Source organism: Coturnix japonica, unplaced genomic scaffold (assembly GCF_054131305.1).
Source record: "Coturnix japonica strain WE unplaced genomic scaffold, WE-NBRP24 Scf096, whole genome shotgun sequence".
NCBI classification, from domain to species: Eukaryota; Metazoa; Chordata; class Aves; order Galliformes; family Phasianidae; genus Coturnix; species Coturnix japonica.
The window spans coordinates 150,773-172,612 of NW_028188999.1; the positions used below are offsets into that span (position 1 = coordinate 150,773).

The following is a 21,840-nucleotide window of genomic DNA, read 5'->3' on the forward strand; positions in this document are numbered from 1 at the left end:
CCCCTCACCCTGAGACCCCCCCCCCAAATAAACGGAAACCCCCCCACAATGAGACCCCCCCCCCATATAAACAGGAGCCACCCCCCAATGTGAGACCCCCCCTCAAATAACCATGACCCCCCCCCAATGAGACCCCCCCCAAAATAAACAGGACACCCCACAATGTGAGACCCCCCCCCCCAAATAACCATGACCCCCCGAACAATGAGACCCCCCCCAAAATAAACAGGAACCCCCCCAATGTGAGACCCCCACCCAAATAACCATGACCCCCCCCACCCTGAGACCCCCCCAAAATAAACAGGACCCCCCCAATGTGAGACCCCCCCCAAATAACCATGACCCCCCCCACCCTGAGACCCCCCCCCAAATAAACAGGAACCCCCCCAATGTGAGACCCCCCCCCCAAATAACCATGACCCCCCCACCCTGAGACCCCCCAAATAAACAGGAAACCCCCCCCCCCCACCCCGAGACCCCCGTCATATAAACAAGACCCCCCATTTGGGACCCCGCCCCCTAATTTAGGCCCCCCCCCCCCCATTAGGACCCCAACCCTAATTCCCACCCCACCATATGGGACACCCCCCCCCAATTATAAGCCCCCCCCCATTTGGGACCCCCACCCTAATTCCCTCCACCCCCAATTGGGACCCCCCCCATTTAGCCCCCCCCCCCATTTGGGACCCCCTCCCTAATCCCCCCCCCAACACACACACAATTGGGACCCCCCACTAATTCCCCCCCCCCCCCCATTTAGGACCCCCACCCTAATTGCCCCCCCCCCAATTTGGGACCCCTCCCTAGTTCCCACCCCCTAATTTAGCCCCCCCCCCCCCAATTCGGGACCCCCACCCTAATTCCCACCCCACCATATGGGACACCCCCCTCAATTATAAACCCCCCCATTAGACCCTCACCCTAACTCCCCCCCCCCCATTTCGGACCCCCGCCCTAATTTAGCCCCCCCCCATTTAGGACCCCCACCCTAATTGCCCCCCCACCAATTTGGGACCCTTCCCTAATCCCCCCCCCACACACAATTGGGACCCCCCCCTAATTTTGCCCCCCCCCCCCTATTTGGGACCCCCTCCCTAATTTCCCCCTATTTGGGACCACCCCTCATTTGGGACCCCCCCCTAATTTAGCCCCCCCACCCTAATTGCCCCCCCCCCCCATTGGGACCCCTTCCCTAATCCCCCCCCCCCCACACACACAATTGGGATCCCCCCCTAATTTTGCCCCCCCCCATTTAGGACCCCCACCCTAATTCCCCCCCCCCCCCATTTGGGACCCCCACCCTAATTGCCCCCCCCCTCAATTTGGCCCCCCCTAATTTGGCCCCCCACCATATGGGACCCCCCCCAATTATAACCCCCACCTCATTTATGACCCCCACCCTAACTCCCCCCCCCCCATTTGGGACCCCCCCCTAATTTTACCACCCCCCCATAATTTGGACCCCCCCCTTAATTTAGCCCCCCCCCACACACACACACATTTGGGACCCCCCCCCTAATTTTACCCCCCACCCCAATTTTGAGACCCTCCCCCCTAATTTTGCCCCCCCCCCCCATTTTGGACCCCCCCCCCCCGCATTTGGGACCCCCACCCTAATTTAACCCCCCCACTATTTGGAGCCTCACCCTAATTGCCCCCCCCCCATTTGGAACCCCGTCCTTAATTCCCCCCCCCCCCATTTTGAGACCCTCCCCTCTAATTTTGCCCCCCCCCCCCCTTGCATTTGGGACCCCCAACCTAATTTAACCCCCCCCCCATTTAGGACCCCCACCCTAATTCCCTCCCCCACCCATTTTGGGACCCCCCCCTCAAAATTGCCCTCCCCCACCCATATTTTGCCCCCCCCCCCTTTTGGAACCCCATCCTCATTTCCCCCCCCCCTCATAATTGCCTCCCCCCCTAATTTTGCCCCCCCCCCCAATTTGGGACTCCCACCCCAGTAATTGGGACCCCCCCTAATTTTGCCCCCCCCCCCCCCATTTTTGGGACCCCCCCTCATAATTGGGACCCCCCCCCTAATTTTGACCCCCCCCACCCCCCCGCATTTGGGACCCCCACCCTAATTTAACCCCCCTTCTATTTGGAGCCCTCACCCTAATTGCCCCCCCCCAATTTGGAACCCTGTCCTTAATTCCCCCCCCCCCCCCCATTTTGGGACCCTCCCCATCATAATTGGGACCCCCCCTAATTTTGCCCCCCCCCTCCACCCCCCAATTTTGAGACCCTCCCCCCTAATTTTGCCCCCCCAACCCCCATTTTGGGCCCCCCCCCCTCATAATTGGGACCCCCCCCCAATTTTGCCCCCCCCCCATTTGGGACCCCCCCCCTAATTTTACACCCCCCCCCCCAATTTTAGGACCCCCCCCTAATTTTACCCCCCCCCGCCATTTTGGGACCCCCCCCCTCATAATTGGGACCCCCCCCCAATTTTGCCCCCCCCCCCATTTTGGGACCCCCCCCCTCATAATTGGGACCCCCCCTAATTTTGCTCCCCCCCCCCCATTTTTGGGACCCCCCCCTCACAATTGGGACCCCCCCCTAATTTTGCCCCCCAATTTTGGGACCCCCCCCCTAATTTTACACCCCCCCCCCCAATTTTGAGACCCTCCCCCTAATTCCCCCCCCCCCCAATTTTGGGACCCCCCCCTAATTTTACACCCCCCCCCCCCCATTTTGGGACCCCCCCCCTCACAATTGGGACCCCCCCTAATTTTGGGACCCCCCCCCTAATTTTACACCCCCCCCCCCAATTTTGAGACCCTCCCCCTAATTCCCCCCCCCCCCAATTTTGGGACCCCCGCCTAATTTTACAACCCCCCCCCCCCATTTGGGACCCCCCCCTCATAATTGGGACCCCCCCCAATTTTGCCCCCCCCCCCCATTTGGGACCCCCCCCTAATTTTGCCCCCCCCATTTGGGACCCCCCCCTAATTTTGCCCCCCCCCAATTTTGCCCCCCCCACCCCCCAATTATGGGACCCCACCCCTAATTTTGCCCCCCCCACCCCTCAATTATATGACCCCCCCACACAATTTTGGGACCCCCCCCCAATTTTGGGACCCTCCCCCCTAATTTTGGGACCCCCCCACAATTTTGAGACCCTCCCCCCTAATTTTGCCCCCCCCCATCCCCCAATTTTCGGACCCCCACCCTAATTGTCCCCTCTCGCAATTTGGCCCCCCACCCATTTGGGACCCCCCCCCAATTATAGGACCCCCCCCCTAATTTTGCCCCCCCCCCCCCCAGGTGAGGAGAGCTCAGAGGAGGACTCGTCTGAGTGCCATTGCCCCGGGGGGGGGCGCTGCCTTCGCTCCTTCCCCGCCCCCCCCGACCCCAACCGCGGCCGCTGCCACGGTGAGACCCCCCCCAAAATGGGACCCCACACAACATGGGACCCCCCCACCCCCAAAATGGGCCCCCCCCCCCCCAAAATGGGAACCCCCCCCACCCACAATATGGGACCCCCCCCCTTAAACGGGACCCCCCCCAAAATGGGAACCCCCCCCTACAATATGGGACCCCACCCAAAATGGGACCCTCCCCCAATATGGGAACCCCCCCCCCCCCAAAATGGGACCCCTCCCAAAATGGGAACCCCCCCCACCCAAAATGGGACCCTCCCCCAATATGGGAACCCCCCCCCACCCCCAAAATGGGACCCCCCCTCTAAAATGGGACCCCCCTCCCAAATGGGACCCTCCCCCCCCAAATGGGACCCCCCCCACTTCGAAAATGGGACCCCCCTCTAAAATGGACCCCACCCCATATAGGACCCCCCCCCAAATGGGATCTCCCCCCCCCCCTTGAAAATGGGACCCCCCCTCTAAAATGGGACCCCCCCTCCCCCTGAACGGGACCCCCCCCTAAATGGAACACCCCCCCACCCCCAAAATGGGACCTTCCCCCCCCCCCAATATGGGACCCCCCCACCCCAAAATGGGACCCCCCCCCCCCATATGGGATCTCCCCCCCCCCTTGAAAGTGGGACCCCCCCCCAAAATGGGACCTTCCGCCCCCCAATATGGGACCCGCCCTCTAAAATGGGACCCCCCCTCCCCCTAAACGGGACCCCCCCCAATATGGGAACCCCCCCCCACCCCCAAAATGGGAACCTCCCACCCCAATATGGGCCCCCCCACCCCAAAAATGGGAAACCCCCCTCCCCCTAAATGGGACCCCCCCAAAATGGGAACCCCCCCCCCCCAAAATGGGACCCCCCCCAAAATGGGACCCCCCCCCTTAAACGGGACCCCCCCCAAATGGGACGCCCCCCCCCCCCCAAAAATGGGACCCTCCCCCCCCATATGGGATCTCCCCCCCCCTTGAAAGTGGGACCCCCCCCCAAAATGGGACCTTCCGCCCCCCAATATGGAGCCCCCCACCCCAAATATGGGACCCCCCCTCTAAAATGGGACCCCCCTCCCCCTAAACGGGACCCCCCCCAAATGGAACACCCCCCACCCCCAAAATGGGACCCTCCCATCCCAATATGGGCCCCCCCCACCCTAAAAATGAGACCCCCCCTCTAAAATGGGACCCCCCCAATTTCGCCCCCCCCCCCCCAAAATGGGACCCCCCCAAAATGGGTCCCCCCACCCCAAAAATGGGACCCCCCCCAAGATGGGACCCCCCCACTATAGTGGGACCCCCCCCCCCCCAATGGGGTCTTCCCCCCCCACTTTTAAAATAAGACCCCTCCCCAATATGGACCCCACCCCCATCCCCACAATGGGACCCTCCCCCCCCTAAATGGGATCCCCCTCACTTCGAAAATGGGACCCCCCCCTCTAAAATGGACCCCACCCCATATAGGACCCCCCCCCAAATGGGATCTCCCCCCCCCCTTGAAAATGGGACCCCCCATCTAAAATGGGACACTCCCCTCCCCCTAAACGGGACCCCCCCCCCCAAATGGAACACCCCCCCCCCCCAAAATAAGACCCTCCCCCCCAATATGGGCCCCCCCCACCCTAAAAATGAGACCCCCCCTCTAAAATGGGACCCCCCCAATTTGGTTCCCCCCCACCCCCCAAAATGGGACCCCCCCTCCCCCTAAACGGGACCCCCCCCAAAATGGATCCCCCCACCCCAAAAATGGGACCTTCCCCCCCCAATATGGGACCCCCCCACCCCAAAAATGGGACCCCCCCCAAGATGGGACCCCCCCCACTATAGTGGGACCCCCCCCCCCCCCAATGGGATCTTCCCCCCCCACTTCTAAAATAAAACCCCCCCAATATGGACCCCCTCCACCCCCACAATGGGACCCTCCCCCACAAATGGGACCCCCCCCACTTCGAAAATGGGACCCCCCCTCTAAAATGGACCCCACCCCATATAGGACCCCCCCCCAAATGGGATCTCCCCCCGCCCTTGAAAATGGGACCCCCCCTCTAAAATGGGACCCCCCCCTCCCCCTAAACGGGACCCCCCCCAAATGGGACACCCCCCCCCCCCACAATGGGACCCTCCCATCCCAAGATGGGCACCCCCCACCCCAAAAATGGGACCTTCCCCACCCCAATATGGAGCCCCCCACCCCCAAAATGGGACCCCCCCCTCAATGGGACCCTCCCCACCATAATGGGACCCCCCCCAAATGGGACACCCCCCCCCACCCCCAAAATGGGATAATCCCACCACAATATGGCCCCCCCCACCCCAAAAATGGGACCCCCCCCCCAAATGGGACACCCCCCCACCCCCAAAATGGGACCCCCCCCCCTCAATGGGACCCCCCCCACCATAATGGGACCCCCCCCAAATGGGACACCCCCCCCCACTCCCAAAATGGGATCATCCCACCCCAATATGGCCCCCCCCACCCCAAAAATGGGACCCCCCCTCTAAAATGGGACCCCCCCTCACCCTAAACGGGACCCCCCCCAAAATGGGTCCCCCCACCCCAAAAATGGGACCTTCCCACCCCAATATGGGACCCCCCCACCCCAAAAATGGGACCCCCCCCAAGATGGGACCCCCCCCACTATAGTGGGACCCCCCCCCCCTAATGGGGTCTTTCCCCCCCCACTTCGAAAATAAGACCCCCCCCCAATATGGACCCCCCCCATCCCCACAATGGGACCCTCCCCCCCCCTAAATGGGACCCCCCCCACTTCGAAAATGGGACCCCCCCCTCTAAAATGGACCCCACCCCATATAGGACCCCCCCCCCCAAATGGGATCTCACCCCCAGTCAAAAATGGGACCCCCCCTCTAAAATGGGACCCCCCCTCCCCCTAAACGGGACCCCCCCCAAAATGGGACACCCCCCCACCCCCAAAATGGGACTCTCCCACCCCAAGATGGGCCCCCCCCACCCCAAAATGGGACCGTCCCCACCCCAATATGGAGTCCCCCACCCCCAAAATGGGACCCCCCCCCCTCAATGGGACCCCCCCCACCATAATGGGACCCCCCCCAAATGGGACACCCCCCCCACCCCCAAAATGGGATCATCCCACCCCAATATGGCCCCCCCCACCCCAAAAATGGGACCCTCCCCCCCCATATGGGATCTCCCCCCCCCTTGAAAATGGGACCCCCCCCCCCCAAAATGGGACCCTCCCCTCCAATATGGGCCCCCCCCACCCTAAAAATGAGACCCCCCCTCTAAAATGGGACCCCCTCAATTTGGCCCCACCCCCAAAATGGGACCCCCCTCCCCCTAAACGGGACCCCCCCCAAAATGGGTCCCCCCACCCCAAAAATGGGACCTTCCCCCCTCAATATGGGCCCCCCCCACCCCAAAAATGAGACAGCCCCTCTAAAATGGGACCCCCCCACTATATTGGGACCCCCCTCCCCCAATGTGGTCTTCCCCCCCCACTTCTAAAATAAGACCCCCCCCCAATATGGACCCCCTCCATCCCCACAATGGGACCCTCCCCCCCCCAAATGGGACCCCCCCCACTTCAAAAATGGGACCCCCCCTCTAAAATGGACCCTACCCCATATAGGACCCCCCCCCAAATGGGATCTCCCCCCCAGTCAAAAATGGGACCCCCCCTCTAAAATGGGACCCCCCCTCCCCCTAAACGGGAACCCTCACCCAAATGGGACACCCCCCCACCCCAAAAATGGGACCCTCCCCCCCCAAGATGGGCACCCCCCACCCCAAAAATGGGACCTTCCCCACCCCAATATGGAGCCCCCCACCCCCAAAATGGGACCCCCCCCTCAATGGGACCCCCCCCACCATAATGGGACCCCCCCAAATGGGACACCCCCCCTACCCCCAAAATGGAATCCTCCCACCCCAATATGGGCCCCCCCCACCCCAAAAATGGGACCCCCCCTCTAAAATGGGACCCCCCCTCTCCCTAAACGGGACCCCCCCCAAAATGGGACACCCCCCCACCCCCAAAATGGGACCCTCCCCCCCAATATGGGCCCCCCCCGCCCAAAAATGGGACCTCCCCCCCCCAAATGGGACCCCCCCAACCTCAAAACCGAACCCCCCCCCCAAAATGGGACCCATAGAGACCCCCCACCCCCCAATTTAGGGTCCCTATGGATTAGATTTAGGGTCCCTATGGGGTAAATAGTCCCCTATGGGGCCCCATAGAGACCCCCCCTCAATTTAGGGTCCCGATGGGGTACATCATCCCCTATGGGGCCCCATAGGGACCCCCCACCCCAAATAAAGAGACCCCTCCCCCCCCCCCCCCCCCCAATTTAGGGTCCCTATGTGGTACATTTGGGGTCCCTATGGGGTCCATCACCCCCTATATGGCCCCATAGAGACCCCCCCCCAATTTAGGGTCCCTATGGGGTCCATTCGGGGTCCCTATGGGGTCCATTTGGGGTCCCTATGTGGTCCATTTGGGGTCCCTATGGGGTCCATCCCCCCCTATGGTGCCCCATAGAGACCCCCCCTCAATTTAGGGTCCCTATGTGGTCCATTTGGGTTCCCTATGGGGTCCATCACCCCCTATATGGCCCCATAGAGACCCCCCCTCAATTTAGGGTCCCTATGTGGTCTATTTAGGGTCCCTATGGGGTCCATCACCCCCTATAGGTCCCCATAGAGACCCCCCCTCAATTTAGGGTCCCTCTGGGTTCCATTTAGGGCCCCTATGGGGTCCTTTTGGGGTCCCTATGGGGTATATTTGGGGTCCCTATGTGGTCCCTATGGGGTCCCTATGGGGTCCTTTTGGGGTCCCTATGGGGTATATTTGGGGTCCCTATGGGGTCCTTTTGGGGTCCCTATGGGGTATATTTAGGGTCCCTATGGAGTCCTTTTGGGGTCCCTATGTGGTCCATTTGGGGTCCCTATGGGGTCCATCACCCCCTATATGGCCCCATAGAGACCCCCGCTCAATTTAGAGTCCCTATGGGTCCATTTAGGGTCCCTATGGGGTCCATTTGGGGTCCCTATGGGGTCCCTATGGGGTCCATCACCCCCTATAGGTCCCCATAGAGACCCCCCCCAGTTTAGGGTCCCTATGGGGTCCATATAGTGACTCTCCCCCAATTTAGGGTCCCTATGTGGTCCATTTGGGGTCCCTATGGCGTCCATCCCCCCCTATGGTGCCCCATAGAGACCCCCCCTCAATTTAGGGTCCCTATGGGGCACATTTGGGGTCCCTATGGGGTCCATCACCCCCTATAGGTCCCCATAGAGACCCCCCCTCAATTTAGGGTCCCTATGGGGTCCTTTAGGGTCCCTATGGGGTCCATTTGGGGTCCCTATGGGGTCCTTTTGGGGTCCCTATGGGGTCCCTATGGGGTATATTGGGGTCCCTATGGGGTCCATCCCCCCCTATGGTGCCCCATAGAGACCCCCCCCCCCAGTTTAGGGTCCCTATGGGGTCCATTTGGGGTCCCTATGGGGTATATTTAGGGTCCCTATGTGGTCCATTTGGGGTCCCTATGGGGTCCATCCCCCCCTATGGTGCCCCATAGAGACCCCCCCTCAATTTAGGGTCCCTATGTGGTCCATTTGGGGTCCCTATGGGGTCCATCACCCCCTATATGGCCCCATAGAGACCCCCGCTCAATTTAGAGTCCCTATGGGTCCATTTAGGGTCCCTATGGGGTCCATTTGGGGTCCATCACCCCCTATATGGCCCCATAGAGACCCCCCCCCCCAGTTTAGGGTCCCTATGGGGTCCATTTGGGGTCCCTATGAGGTCCATCCCCCCCTATGGTGCCCCATAGAGACCCCCCCTCAATTTGGGGTCCCTATGTGGTCTATTTAGGGTCCCTATGAGGTACATCACCCCCTATAGGGCCCCATAGAGACCCTCACCCAATTTAGGGTCCCTATGAGGTACATCATCCCCTATAGGGCCCCATAGAGACCCCCCCCCAATTTAGGGTCCCTATGGGGTCCATTTAGGGTCCCTATGGGGTCCATATAGTGACCCACTCCCCCCCAATTTAGGGTCCCTATGGGGTCCATTTGGGGTCCCTATGGGGTATATTTAGGGCCCCTATGTGGTCCATTTGGGGTCCCTATGGTGTCCATCACCCCCTATATGGCCCCATAGAGACCCCCCCCAATTTAGGGTCCCTATGGGGTCCATTTAGGGTCCCTATGGGGATTTAGGGTCCCTATGGGATATATTGGGGTCCCTATGGGGTCCCTATGGTGTCCATTTGGGGTCCCTATGGGGTATATTGGGTTCCCTATGGGGTCCATCCCCCCTATGGTGCCCCATAGAGACCCCCGCCCCATTTCCCCCCGCAGACTCTGATTGCCGTGACCGCCCCCGTCGGACCCCCCCGTGTCGCTGCGTGGGGCCGCGCTGTCCGTGCCGGGGGGGGGGGGGCGGGGGGTGCGGGACCCCCCCGGGGTCGGTCACGTGGTGGCCGCTGCCCCTCCCCCCCCCAGCGCCGGCGCTGAGCGACCCCCCCCCCCATTAATAAAGGCGGTGGGCGGAGCTAACGAGGGGGCGGGGCTTGTGTGCTTGGGGGCGGGGCTTGGGTGGTGGGATGGGATTTGATTGGATGGAGATTGGGAAGTGGGCGGAGCTTATGTGCTTGGGGGGCGGGGCTTGGGTGGTGGGATGGGATTTGATTGAACGGGGATTGGGTGGTGGGCGGAGCTTCTGTGCTTGGGGGGCGGGGCTTGGGTGATAGGAAGGGATTTGATTGGATGGAGATTGAATGGTGGGCGGGGCTAAGGAGGGGAGGAGCTTCTGTGCGTGGGGGCGGGGCTTGGGTGGTGGGATTTGATTGGATGAGGATTGGCTGGTGGGCGGGGCTAAGGAGGGGCGGGGCTTATGTGCTTGGGGGCGGGGCTTGGGGGATGGGATGGGATTTGATTGGACGGAGATTGGGAGGTGGGCGGGGCTTCGGAAATGGGCGGAGCTTCTGTGCCTGGGGGGCGGGGCTTGGGTGATGGGATGGGATTTGATTGGACGGGAATTGGCTGGTGGGCGGAGCTTCGGAATTGGGCGGAGCTTATGTGTGGGGGGGGCGGGGCTTGGGTTATGGAATGGGATTTGATTGGGCGGGGCTTTGCTGGTGGGCGGGGCTACGGAGGGGGCGGAGCTTATGTGCGTGGGGGGGGGGCTTGGGTGACGGGATGGGATTTGATTGGACGGAGATTGAACGGTGGGCGGGGCTAAGGAGGGGCGGGGCTTATGTGCGTGGGGGGTGGGGCTTAGGGGACGGGATGGGATTTGATTGGACGGAGATTGAATGGTGGGCGGGGCTTCGGAAATGGGCGGAGCTTATGTGCGTGGGGGGCGGGTCTTCTGTTTGCCCAGCCCGCACTTCCGGCTACTCCGTGTCTCTTGAATCCTACACATCCCGTCGTGCCCCGCGCGCCGCCGCCTTTACTTCCGGTTCCGCCCCCTTCCTCCTACAATTCCCGTCATGCCCCGCTCGCGGCCTACTTCCGGTCACGCCTTTCCCCCCTTCGTCCTACACTTCCCATCGTGCCCAGCGCGCGGTCTACTTCCGGTCACGCCCCTTCCCCTTCCGCCTACACTTCCGGTCGTGCCTCACACGCCGCTCTCGGTCCCGGTAATGAGCGGCCCGGTTCGATGCGGCCTAGTTCCGGTCCGGAGACCCGGATCGAGCCGATGAGCTGCGGTGAGAGCGGAGACGGAACGCGGCGGCCCAACAAGGCCCAGTGCGGCCTAACGGGGCCCTTTGCGGCCTACCGAGGCCTAGTGTGGCCTACCGAGGCCTAGTGCGGCCTGCTGAGGCCTCGTACGGGCTACTGAAGCCTGCGGCCTACCGAGGCCTAGTGCGGCCTACTGAAGCCTGCGGCCTACCGAGGCCTGCAGCGTCTAGGCCGCAACGCAGCGCAGGCCGCGGAGTCCCGCTGAGCGCCGAGCCGGGTAACGGAGACTCCCCCCCCCCCTTCAACTCCCCCAACCCTTAACGGGATCCAGTTCGGGACCCTATGAGACAGTGGGGCACATTGAGCCCCATTCAGACCCCACTAAGCCCCATTGAGCCCCATTGAGCCCCATTCGGACCCCGTTGAGCCCTATTGACCCCCATTCAGACCCCATTGAGCCCCCATTCACCTCACTAAGCCCCCAAACCAGACCCCATTGAGCCCCAATTCAGACCCCACTGAACCCCATTGAGTCCCCATTCAGACCCCACTGAGCCCCAACTCAAACTCCATTGAGCCCCAGTAGCGACCCCATCTTACCCCATATCCAACCCCCATCTTACCCCCTACCTGACCCCCATCTTATCCCCCAACCCACCCCCTACCTGCCCCCTATCTGACCCCCATCTTACCCCCATACCTGTCTCCATCTGCCCCCTATCTGCCCCCTATACACCCCCTATCTTACCCCCTACCCACCCCCTATCTGCCCCCCATCTTACCCCCTAACCCACCCCCTATCCACCCCCCATCTTACCCCCTATCTGCCCCCCATCTTACCCCCAACCCACCCCCCATCTTACCCCCTATCTGCCCCCCATCTTACCCCCTATCTGACCCCCAGCTTACCCCCTATCCCCCCCCATCTTACCCCCTATCTGACCCCCATCTGACCCCATCTTCCCCCCTAAGCCACCCCCTATCTGCCCCCCATCTTACCCCCTATTTGCCCTCTATCTGCCCCCCATCTTACCCCCTATCTGACCCCCATCTTACCCCCAACACACCCCCTATCTGCCCCTATCCAGCCCCCATCTTACCCTCAACCCACCCCCTATTGTACCCCCTACCCACCCCCCATCTTACCCCCTATCTGCCCCCCATCTTACCCCCTAACCCACCCCCTATCTGACCCCCATCTTACCCCCTATCTGCCCTCTATCTGCCCCCCATCTTACCCCCTATCTGCCCCCCATCTTACCCCCTATCTGACCCCCATCTTACCCGCTATCTGCCCTCTATCTCACCCCCATCTTACCCCCTAACCCACCTCCCATATCTCACCCCCATCTTACCCCATATCTGCCCTCTATCTGCTCCCCATCTTACCCCCTAACCCACCCCCCATCTGACCCCATCTTACCCCCAACCCACCCCCTATCCACCCCCCATCTTACCCCCTATCTGACCCCCATCTGACCCCACCTTCCCCCTAAGCCACCCCCTATCTGCCCCCCATCTTACCCCCTATCTGCTGACCCCCATCTTACCCCCAACACACCCCCTATCTGCCCCTATCCAGCCCCCATCTTACCCTCAACCCACCCCCTATTTTACCCCCTATCCACCCCCCATCTTACCCCCTATCTGCCCCCCATCTTACCCCCTAACCCAACCCCTATCTGCCCCCCATCTTACCCCCAACCCACCCCCTATCTGCCCCCTATCCACCCCCCATCTTACCCCCTATCTGCCCCCCATCTTACCCCCTACCTGCCCTCTATCTCACCCCCATCTTACCCCTTAACCCACCCCCTATCTGACCCCCATCTTACCCCCTATTTGCCCTCTATCTGCCCCCCATCTTACCCCCTACCTGCCCTCTATCTCACCCCCATCTTACCCCTTAACCCACCCCCTATCTCACCCCCATCTTACCCCCTATTTGCCCTCTATCTGCCCCCCATCTTACCCCCTATCTGCCCTCTATCTCACCCCCATCCTACCCCCTATCTGCCCCCCATTTTACCCCGAACCCACCCCCTATCCACCCCCCATCTTACCGCCTATCTGACCCCCATCTTACCCCCTATCTGCCCCCCATCTTACCCCCTACCTTCCCCCTATCTGACCCCCATCTTACCCCTTAACCCACCCCATATCTCACCCCCCATCTTACCCCCTATCTGCCCCCCATCTTACCCCCTAACCCACCCCCTATCCACCCCCCATCTTACCCCCTATCTGACCCCCATCTTACCCCCTGTCCACCCCCCATCTTACCCCCTATCTGCCCCCCATCTTACCCCCTACCTGCCCTCTATCTCACCCCCATCTTACCCCCTATCTGACCCCTATCTTACCCCCTACCTGCCCTCTATCTCACCCCCATCTTACCGCCTAACCCACCCCCTATCTGACCCCCATCTTACCCCTTAACCCACCCCCTATCTCACCCCTATCTTACCCCCTATTTGCCCTCTATCTGCCCCCCATCTTACCCCCTATCTGCCCTCTATCTCACCCCCATCCTACCCCCTATCTGCCCCCCATCTTACCCCCAACCCACCCCCTATCTGACCCCCATCTTACCCCCTATCTGACCCCCATCTTACCCCCTATCTGCCCTCTATCTGACCCCCATCTTACCCCCTATCTGCCCTCTATCTGACCCCCATCTTACCCCCTATCTGCCCCCCATCTTACCCCCTATCCACCCCCCATCTTACCCCCTATCTGCCCCCAATCTTACCCCCAACCCACCCCCTATCTACCCCCTATCTGACCCCCATCTTACCCCCTACCTGCCCTCTATCTCACCCCCATCTTACCCCCAACCCACCCCCTATCCGCCCCCTATCTGCCCCCCATCTTACCCCCTATCCACCCCCTATCCACCCCCATCTTACCCCCTATCTGCCCCCCATCTTACCCCCAACCCACCCCCTATCCGCCCCCTATCCACCCCCCATCTTACCCCCCTATCTGACCCCTATCTACCACCTATCCACCCCCTATCTGCCCCTCATCTTACCCCCTATCCACCCCCCATCTTCCCCCCTACCTTCCCCCTATCCCCCCCCATCTCAGCCCATATCTGCCCCCCATCTTACCCCCAACCCACCCCCTACCTGCCCCATCTCACCCCCCATCTTACCCCCTATCTGCCCCCCATCTTACCCCCTACCTTCCCCCTATCCCCCCCCATCTCAGCCCATATCTGCCCCCCATCTTACCCCCAACCCACCCCCTACCTGCCCCATCTCACCCCCCATCTTACCCCCTATCTGCCCCCCATCTTACCCCCTACCTTCCCCCTATCCCCCCCCATCTCACCCCATATCTGCCCCCCATCTCACCCCATATCTGCTCCCCATCTTACCCCCAACCCACCCCCTACCTTCCCCCTACCCCCCCCCATCTCACCCCATATCCCCCCCCCTAACCCCTCTTTTCCCCCCCCAGCCATTACCCGCTATGGGTCTGAAGCCATGGCAGAAAGCCCTATTCCCCCTCCGCTCCGTCTCCGCCGTGGTTCGTCTCTTTGAAGCAGAACTTCTCCAACCAGAACCGGATCTGGTTCTGCTCTCCTTAGTGCTGGGTTTCATCGAACATTTCCTGGCCGTCAATCGGGTTTTACCCACCAACGTTCCCGGCGTCAGCTTTGAGACGCGGCCGGGCCCCGACCCCGACAGCGCGGCCTATTTCCCGGTAGCGGATCTGTCCATCGTGGCGGCTCTTTACGCCCGATTCACGGCCCAGATTCGAGGCGCCGTCGATTTGTCGTTGTATCCTCGACCCGACGGGTTTTCGTCCAGGGAATTGGTGCGGAAAGTGGCCGACGTCATTTGGAACAGCCTCAGTCGGTCCTACTTTAAGGACAGGGCACACATACAGTCACTGTTCAGCTTCATCACCGGTATGGGGACATAGAGAGACATGGAGTTCTATGGGGTCAATGGGGTGTTCAGTTCTATGGGGAGAATAGGGGGATTGGGGGTCAGTGGGGTGTCCTATAGGGGTTGGGGGGTCAATGGGGGGGATTGGGGGTCAATGGGGTGTCCTATGGGGTGTTGGGGGTCAATGGGGAGGGGTTGGGGGTCAATGGGGTGTCCTATGGGGATTTGGGGGTCAATGGGGAGGGGTTGGGGGTCAATGGGGTGTCCTATGGGGTGTTGGGGGTCAATGGTGTGAAAAGGGGGTCAGTGGGGTGTCCAATGGGACATTGGGGGTCAATGGGGTGTCCTATGGGGGTTGGGGGTCAATGGGGTGTGATATGGGGGGAGTTGGGGGTCAGTTGGGTGTCCATTAGGGGGTTGGGGGTCAATGGAAGGTCCTATGGGGGGTGTTGGGGGTCAATGGAGGGGCCAATGGGGTGTCCTATGGGGTGTTGGGGGTCAGTGGGGTGTCCTATGGGGTGTTGGGGGTCAATGGGGTGTCCTATGGGTGTTTGGGGGTCAATGGGGGGACATTGGGAGTCAATGGGGTGTCCTATGGGCAGTTGGGGGTCAATGGGGTGTCCTATGGGTGTTGGGGGTCAATGGGGTGTCCTATGGGGGGTTGGGGGTAAATAGAGGGTCCAATGGGGGTTTGGGGGCCAATGGAGGGTCCTATGGGGGTCAATGGGGTGTCTAATGGGGTGTTGGGGGTCAATGGGGTGTCCTATGGGGTGTTGGGTGTCAATGGGGTGTCCTATGGGGTGTTGGGGGGTCAATGGGGTGTCCTATGGGGGGTTGGGGGTCAGTGGGGTGTCCTATGGGGATTTGGGGGTCAGTGGGGTGTCCTATGGGGCATTGGGGGTCAATAGGGGAGTGTTGGGGGTCAATGGGGTGTCCTATGGGACATTGGGGGTCAATAGGGGGGTATTGGGGGTCAATGGGGTGTCCTATGGGTGTTGGGGGTCAATGGGGTGTCCTATGGGGTGTTGGGGGTCAATGGGGTGTCCTATGGGTGTTGGGGGTCAATGGGGTGTCCTATGGGGGTTGGGGGTCAATGGGGTGTCCTATAGGGGGTTGGGGGTCAATGGGGTGTGCTATGGGGCGTTGGGGGTCAATGGGGTGTCCTATGGGTGTTGGGGGTCAATGGGGTGTCCTATGGGGCATTGGGGGTCAATATGGAACAGCCTCAGCAGATCCTACTTTAAAGACAGGGCACACATACAGTCACTGTTCAGCTTCATCACCGGTATGGGGACATAGAGAGACATAGAGTTATATGGGGAGAATAGGGGGGTTGGGGGTCAATAGGGGGGGGATTGGGGGTCAATGGGGTGTCCTGTGGGGGGTTGGGGGTAAATAGAGGGTCCAGTGGGGGTTTGGGGGCCAATGGAGGGTCCTATGGGGGTCAATGGGGTGTCCTATGGGGCATTGGGGGTCAATATGGAACAGCCTCAGTCGATCCTACTTTAAAGACAGGGCACACATACAGTCACTGTTCAGCTTCATCACCGGTATGGGGAGCTATGGGGACATTCAGTTCTATGGGGGTCAATGGGGGGATTGGGGATCAATGGAGTGTCCTATGGGGAGGGATCAATGGGAAGGGGTCAGCCAATGGAGGGTCATATGGGGGTTTGGGGGTCAATAGGGGGGTGTTGGGGGTCAATGGGGTGTCCTATGGGGGTTGGGGGTCAATGGGGTGTCCTATGGGGGGTTGGGGATCAATGGGGTGTCCTATGGGGCATTGGGGGTCAATGGGGGGGTGTTGGGGGTCAATGGGGTGTCCTATGGGGGGTTGGGGGTCAATGCGGGGGGATTCGGGGTCAGTGGGGTGTCCTATGGGGGGTTGGGGGTCAATGGGGTATCCTATGGGGGTTGGGGGTCAATGGGGTGTCCTATGGGGGTTGGGGGTCAATGGGGGGACATTGGGAGTCAATGGGGTGTCCTATGGGGGGTTGGGGGTCAATAGGGGGGTGTTGGGGGTCAATGAGGTGTCCTATGGGGGGTTGGGGGTCAATGGGGGGGGATTAGGGGTCAATGGGGTGTCCTATAGGGGTTTGGGGATCAATAGGGGGGTGTTGGGGGTCAATGGAGTGTCCTATGGGTGTTTGGGGGTCAATGGGGAGGGATTGGGGGTCAATGGGGTGTCCTATGGGGGTTGGGGGTCAATGGGGTGTCCTATGGGGGTTGGGGATCAATATGGAACAGCCTCAGTCGATCCTACTTTAAAGACAGGGCCCACATCCAGTCACTGTTCAGTTTCATCACTGGTATGGGGACATAGAGGGACATGGAGTTCTATGGGGAGGATATAGGGCCAAATGGGGGTTGGGGGTCAATATGGAACAGCCTCAGTCGATCGTACTTTAAGGACAGGGCCCACATCCAGTCACTGTTCAGCTTCATCACCGGTATGGGGAGCTATGGGGACATGGAGTTATATGGGGAGAATATAGGGGTAAATGGGGGTTTGGGGTCAATATGGAACAGCCTCAGTCGATCCTACTTCAAAGACAGGGCCCACATCCAGTCACTGTTCAGCTTTATCACTGGTATGGGGACATAGAGAGACATGGAGTTCTATGGGGGTCAATGGGGTGGGGGGCGTCAATGGAGGAGCCAATATGGGGCATTGGGGGTCAATGGGGTGTCCTATAAGGATTTGGGGGTCAATGGAGAAGCCAATGGGAGGGTTGGGGGTCAATGGAAAGGCAATGGGGGGGGGAAATATATGGGGTGTCCTATGGGGTTTGGGGGTCAATGGAGGGGCTAATGTGGGGGATTGGGGGTCAATAGGGTGTATTAGGGGGTTGGGGGTCAATGGAGGGTCCAATGGGGGGTCCAATGGGGGTTTGGGGGTCAATGGGGTGTCCTATGGGGTTTGGGGGTCAGTGGGGTGTCCTATGGGGCATTGGGGGTCAATAGGGGAGTGTTGGGGGTCAATGGGGTGTCCTATGGGACATTGGGGGTCAATAGGGGGTCAATGGGGTCAATGGGGTATCCTATGGGGGTTGGGGTTCAATAGGGCGTCCATTAGTGGGTTGGGGGTCAATGGAAGGTCCTATGGGGGGTGTTGGGGGTCAATGGAGGGTCAATGGTGGGTCCAATGGGGTGTTGGGGGTCAATGGGGTGTCCAATGGGGTATTGGGGGTCAATGGGGTGTCCTATGGGGTTGGGGGTCAATGGGGTGTCCTATGGGGCGTTGGGGGTCAATGGGGTGTCCTATGGGGTGTTGGGGGTCAATGGGGTGTCCTATGGGGTTGGGGGTCAATGGGGTGTCCTATGGGGGTTGGGGGTCAATGGGGTGTCCTATGGGGATTGGGGGTCAATGGGGTGTCCTATGGGGGTTGGGGGTCAATGGGGTGTCCTATGGGGATTGGGGGTCAATGGGGTGTCCTATGGGGATTTGGGGGTCAATGGGGTGTCCTATGGGGGTTTGGGGGTCATTGGGGGAAGATTGGGGGTCAATGGTGTATCCTATGGGGTGTTGGGGGTCAATGGGGTGTCCTATGGGGGTTGGGGGGTCAATGGTGTGTGATATGGGGGGTTGGGGGTCAATGCGGGGGGATTGGGGGTCAGTGGGGTGTCCTATGGGGGTTGGGGGTCAATGGGGTATCCTATGGGGGTTGGGGGTCAATGGGGTGTCCTATGGGGGTTGGGGATCAATAGGGGGGTGTTGGGGGTCAATGGGGTGTCCTACGGGGGTCTGGGGGTCAATGGGGTGTCTTATGGGGTGTTTGGGGGTCAATAGAGGGTCCTATGAGGGTTTGGGAGTCAATGGTGGGGTTTGGGGATCAGTGGGGGTGTCCTATGGGGGGTTGGGGGTCAATGGGGTGTTCTATGGGCTGTTGGGGGTCAATGGGGGGGGATTGGGGGTCAATGGGGTGTCCTATGAGGGGTTGGGGGTCAATGGGGGGAGATTGGGGGTCAATGAGGTTTCCAATGGGGTTGGGGGTCAATGGGGTGTCCTATGGGGGGGTCAATGGGGTCAATGGGGTGTCCTATGGGGGGTCAATGGGGTGTCCTATGGGGGGTTGGGGGTCAATGGGGGGGGATTAGGGGTCAATGGGGTGTCCTATAGGGGTTTGGGGATCAATAGGGGGGTGTTGGGGGTCAATGGAGTGTCCTATGAGTGTTTGGGGGTCAATGGGGAGGGATTGGGGGTCAATGGGGTGTCCTATGGGGGTCTGGGGGGTCAGTGGGGTGGGGGGGGTGTCAGTGGGGTGTCCTATGGGGGTTGGGGGTCAATGGGGTGTCCTATAGGGTTGGGGGTCAATGGGGTGTCCTATGGGGCATTGGGGGTCAATGGGGTGTCCTATGGGGTGTTGGGGGTCAATGGGGTGTCCTATGGGGGTTGGAGGTCAATGGGGTGTCCTATGGGGGTCAATGGGGTGTTCTATGGGGGTCAATGGGGTGTCCTATGGGAGGTTGGGGGTCAGTGGGGTGTGCTATGGGGTGTTGGGGGTCAATGGGGTGTCCTATGGGGGTTGGGGGTCAACGGGGTGTCCTATGGGGTGTTGGGGTCTATGGGGTGTCCTATGGGGTGTTGGGGGTCAATGGGGTGTCCTATGGGGTTTGGGGTCAATGGGGTGTCCTATGGGGGTTGGGGATCAATGGGGGTTGGGGGTCAGTGGGGTGTCCTATGGGGTGTTGGGGGTCAGTGGTGGGTCCAATATGGGGGATTGGGGGTCAATTTCAGTTTCCCCCCTCCCCCCATATCCCCCCATATCCCCCCTCTATCCCCCCTTCCATATCCGTCCATATCCCCCCTCACCTGCATAATCCCCCCATGACCCCCCTCCCACCCATATCCCCCCCCATACCCCCCCTATAACCCCCATATCCCCCTACCACCCCAACCATCCCCACCCCATAACCCTGTATCCCGTATAACCCCATATAACCCCATATATAACCCCATATAACCCCATATAACCCCATATAACCCCATATAACCCTATATGCCATATAACCCCATATAACCCTATATCCCATATAACCCCATATAACCCCATATATAACCCCATATAACCCCATATAACCCCATATCCCCCCATATAACACCATATAACCCCATATCCCCCCATATAACCCCATATCCCCCCATATAACCCCATATCACCCCATATAACCCCATATAACCCCATATAACCCCATATCCCCCCATATCCCCCCATATAACCCCATATAACCCCATATCCCCCCATATACCCCATATCCCCCCATATACCCCCATATACCCCCATATAACTCCATATACACCCATATACCCCCATATACCCCCATATGACCCCATATAACCCCATATATCCTATAGGCACAAAGCTGGACAGCTCTGGCGTTGCCTTTGCCGTGGTCGGTGCCTGCCAGGCGCTGGGTCTCCCCATATAACCCCATATAACCCCATATAACCCCATATAACCCCATATAACCCCATATACCCCCATATAACCCCATATAACCCCATATATCCCCATATAACCCCATATAACCCCATATAACCCCATATATCCCCATATAACCCCATATAACCCCCATATACCCCCATATACCCTTAGTCCTCATCGCTAGGTGGCGCTGTGTCCCCATTCCCCCTTATACCCCCATATAACCCTTCGTCCTCCTCACCGCTAGGTGGCGCTGTGTCCCCATATCCCCATATACCCCATATCCACCCATATAACCCCCTACCTCCCCATATAACCCCATATAAGCCCATATAACCCCATATACCCCCATATAACCCCATATATCCTATAGGCACAAAGCTGGACAGCTCTGGCGTTGCCTTTGCCGTGGTCGGTGCCTGCCAGGCGCTGGGTCTCCCCATATAACCCCATATAACCCCATATAACCCCATATACCCCCCATATAACCCCATATAACCCCATATAACCCCATATATCCCCATATACCCTTAGTCCTCATCGCTAGGTGGCGCTGTGTCCCCATTCCCCCATATACCCCCATATAACCCTTAGTCCTCCTCACCGCTAGGTGGCGCTGTGTCCCCATATCCCCATATACCCCATATCCACCCATATAACCCCCTACCTCCCCATATAACCCCATATAACCCCATATAACCCCATTATAACCCCATATAACCCCATATAACCCCATATATCCCATAGGCACAAAGCTGGACAGCTCTGGTGTTGCCTTTGCTGTGGTCGGTGCCTGCCAGGCGCTGGGTCTCCCCATATAACCCCATATAACCCCATATCCCCCCATATAACCCCATATAACCCCATATAACCCCATATATCCCCATATAACCCCATATAACCCCATATACCCCCATATAACCCCATATAACCCCATATAACCCCATATATCCCCATATAACCCCATATAACCCCCATATATCCCATATATCCCCCTATAACCCCATATAACCCCATATACCCCCATATAACCCCATATGACCCCATATATCCCCATATAACCCCATATAATCCCCATATACCCCCATATACCCTTAGTCCTCACCGCTAGGTGGCGCTGTGTCCCCATATCCCCATATACCCCATATCCACCCATATAACCCCCTACCTCCCCATATAACCCCATATAAGCCCATATCTCCTCATATAACCCCATATAACCCCATATAACCCCATATAACCCCATATATCCCATATATCCCCTATAGGCACAAAGCTGGACAGCTCTGGCGTTGCCTTTGCCGTGGTCGGTGCCTGCCAGGCGCTGGGTCTCCCCATATAACCCCATATAACCCCATATAACCCCATATAACCCCATATACCCCCATATAACCCCATATAACCCCATATAACCCCATATAACTCCATATAACCCCATATAACCCCTATATAACCTCATATAACCCCATATAAC

The 21,840-nt window shown here is 59.7% G+C and overlaps 2 protein-coding genes and 3 long non-coding RNA genes across 5 annotated transcripts in view; 4 read left to right on the forward strand and 1 right to left on the reverse strand.

Annotated features, from left to right (window-relative positions):
- The window catches only part of LTBP3 (latent transforming growth factor beta binding protein 3), a 97,180-nt gene extending 96,917 nt beyond the window's left edge, over positions 1–263 (forward strand). Inside the window, exon 20 of the mRNA XM_085534679.1 lies at positions 230–263. Within this exon, the coding sequence (XP_085390805.1) occupies positions 230–263 (34 nt within the window). The remainder of the gene's footprint in view (positions 1–229) is intronic.
- A 2,993-nt stretch (positions 264–3,256) lies between these two features.
- On the forward strand, positions 3,257–9,913 carry LOC146751346 (uncharacterized). The gene is made up of 2 exons (XR_014941652.1): positions 3,257–3,375; positions 9,716–9,913. It is a non-coding gene; the product is annotated as an uncharacterized LOC146751346 (long non-coding RNA).
- Positions 9,914–10,889: 976 nt separating this feature from the next.
- Positions 10,890–11,339, reverse strand: LOC146751347 (uncharacterized). Its single transcript, XR_014941650.1, has 2 exons — positions 11,212–11,339; positions 10,890–11,134 (listed from the first exon to the last, which is right to left on the reverse strand). It is a non-coding gene; the product is annotated as an uncharacterized LOC146751347 (long non-coding RNA).
- MEN1 (menin 1) overlaps positions 11,206–21,840 on the forward strand; it is a 50,881-nt gene continuing 40,246 nt past the window's right edge. The window contains exons 1-2 of the mRNA XM_085534681.1: positions 11,206–11,318; positions 14,507–14,960. Coding sequence (XP_085390807.1) covers positions 14,519–14,960 — 442 coding nt within the window. The 5' untranslated portion in view covers positions 11,206–11,318; positions 14,507–14,518. The remainder of the gene's footprint in view (positions 11,319–14,506; positions 14,961–21,840) is intronic.
- LOC146751349 (uncharacterized) lies at positions 16,418–21,759 on the forward strand. The gene is made up of 2 exons (XR_014941649.1): positions 16,418–16,490; positions 20,297–21,759. It is a non-coding gene; the product is annotated as an uncharacterized LOC146751349 (long non-coding RNA).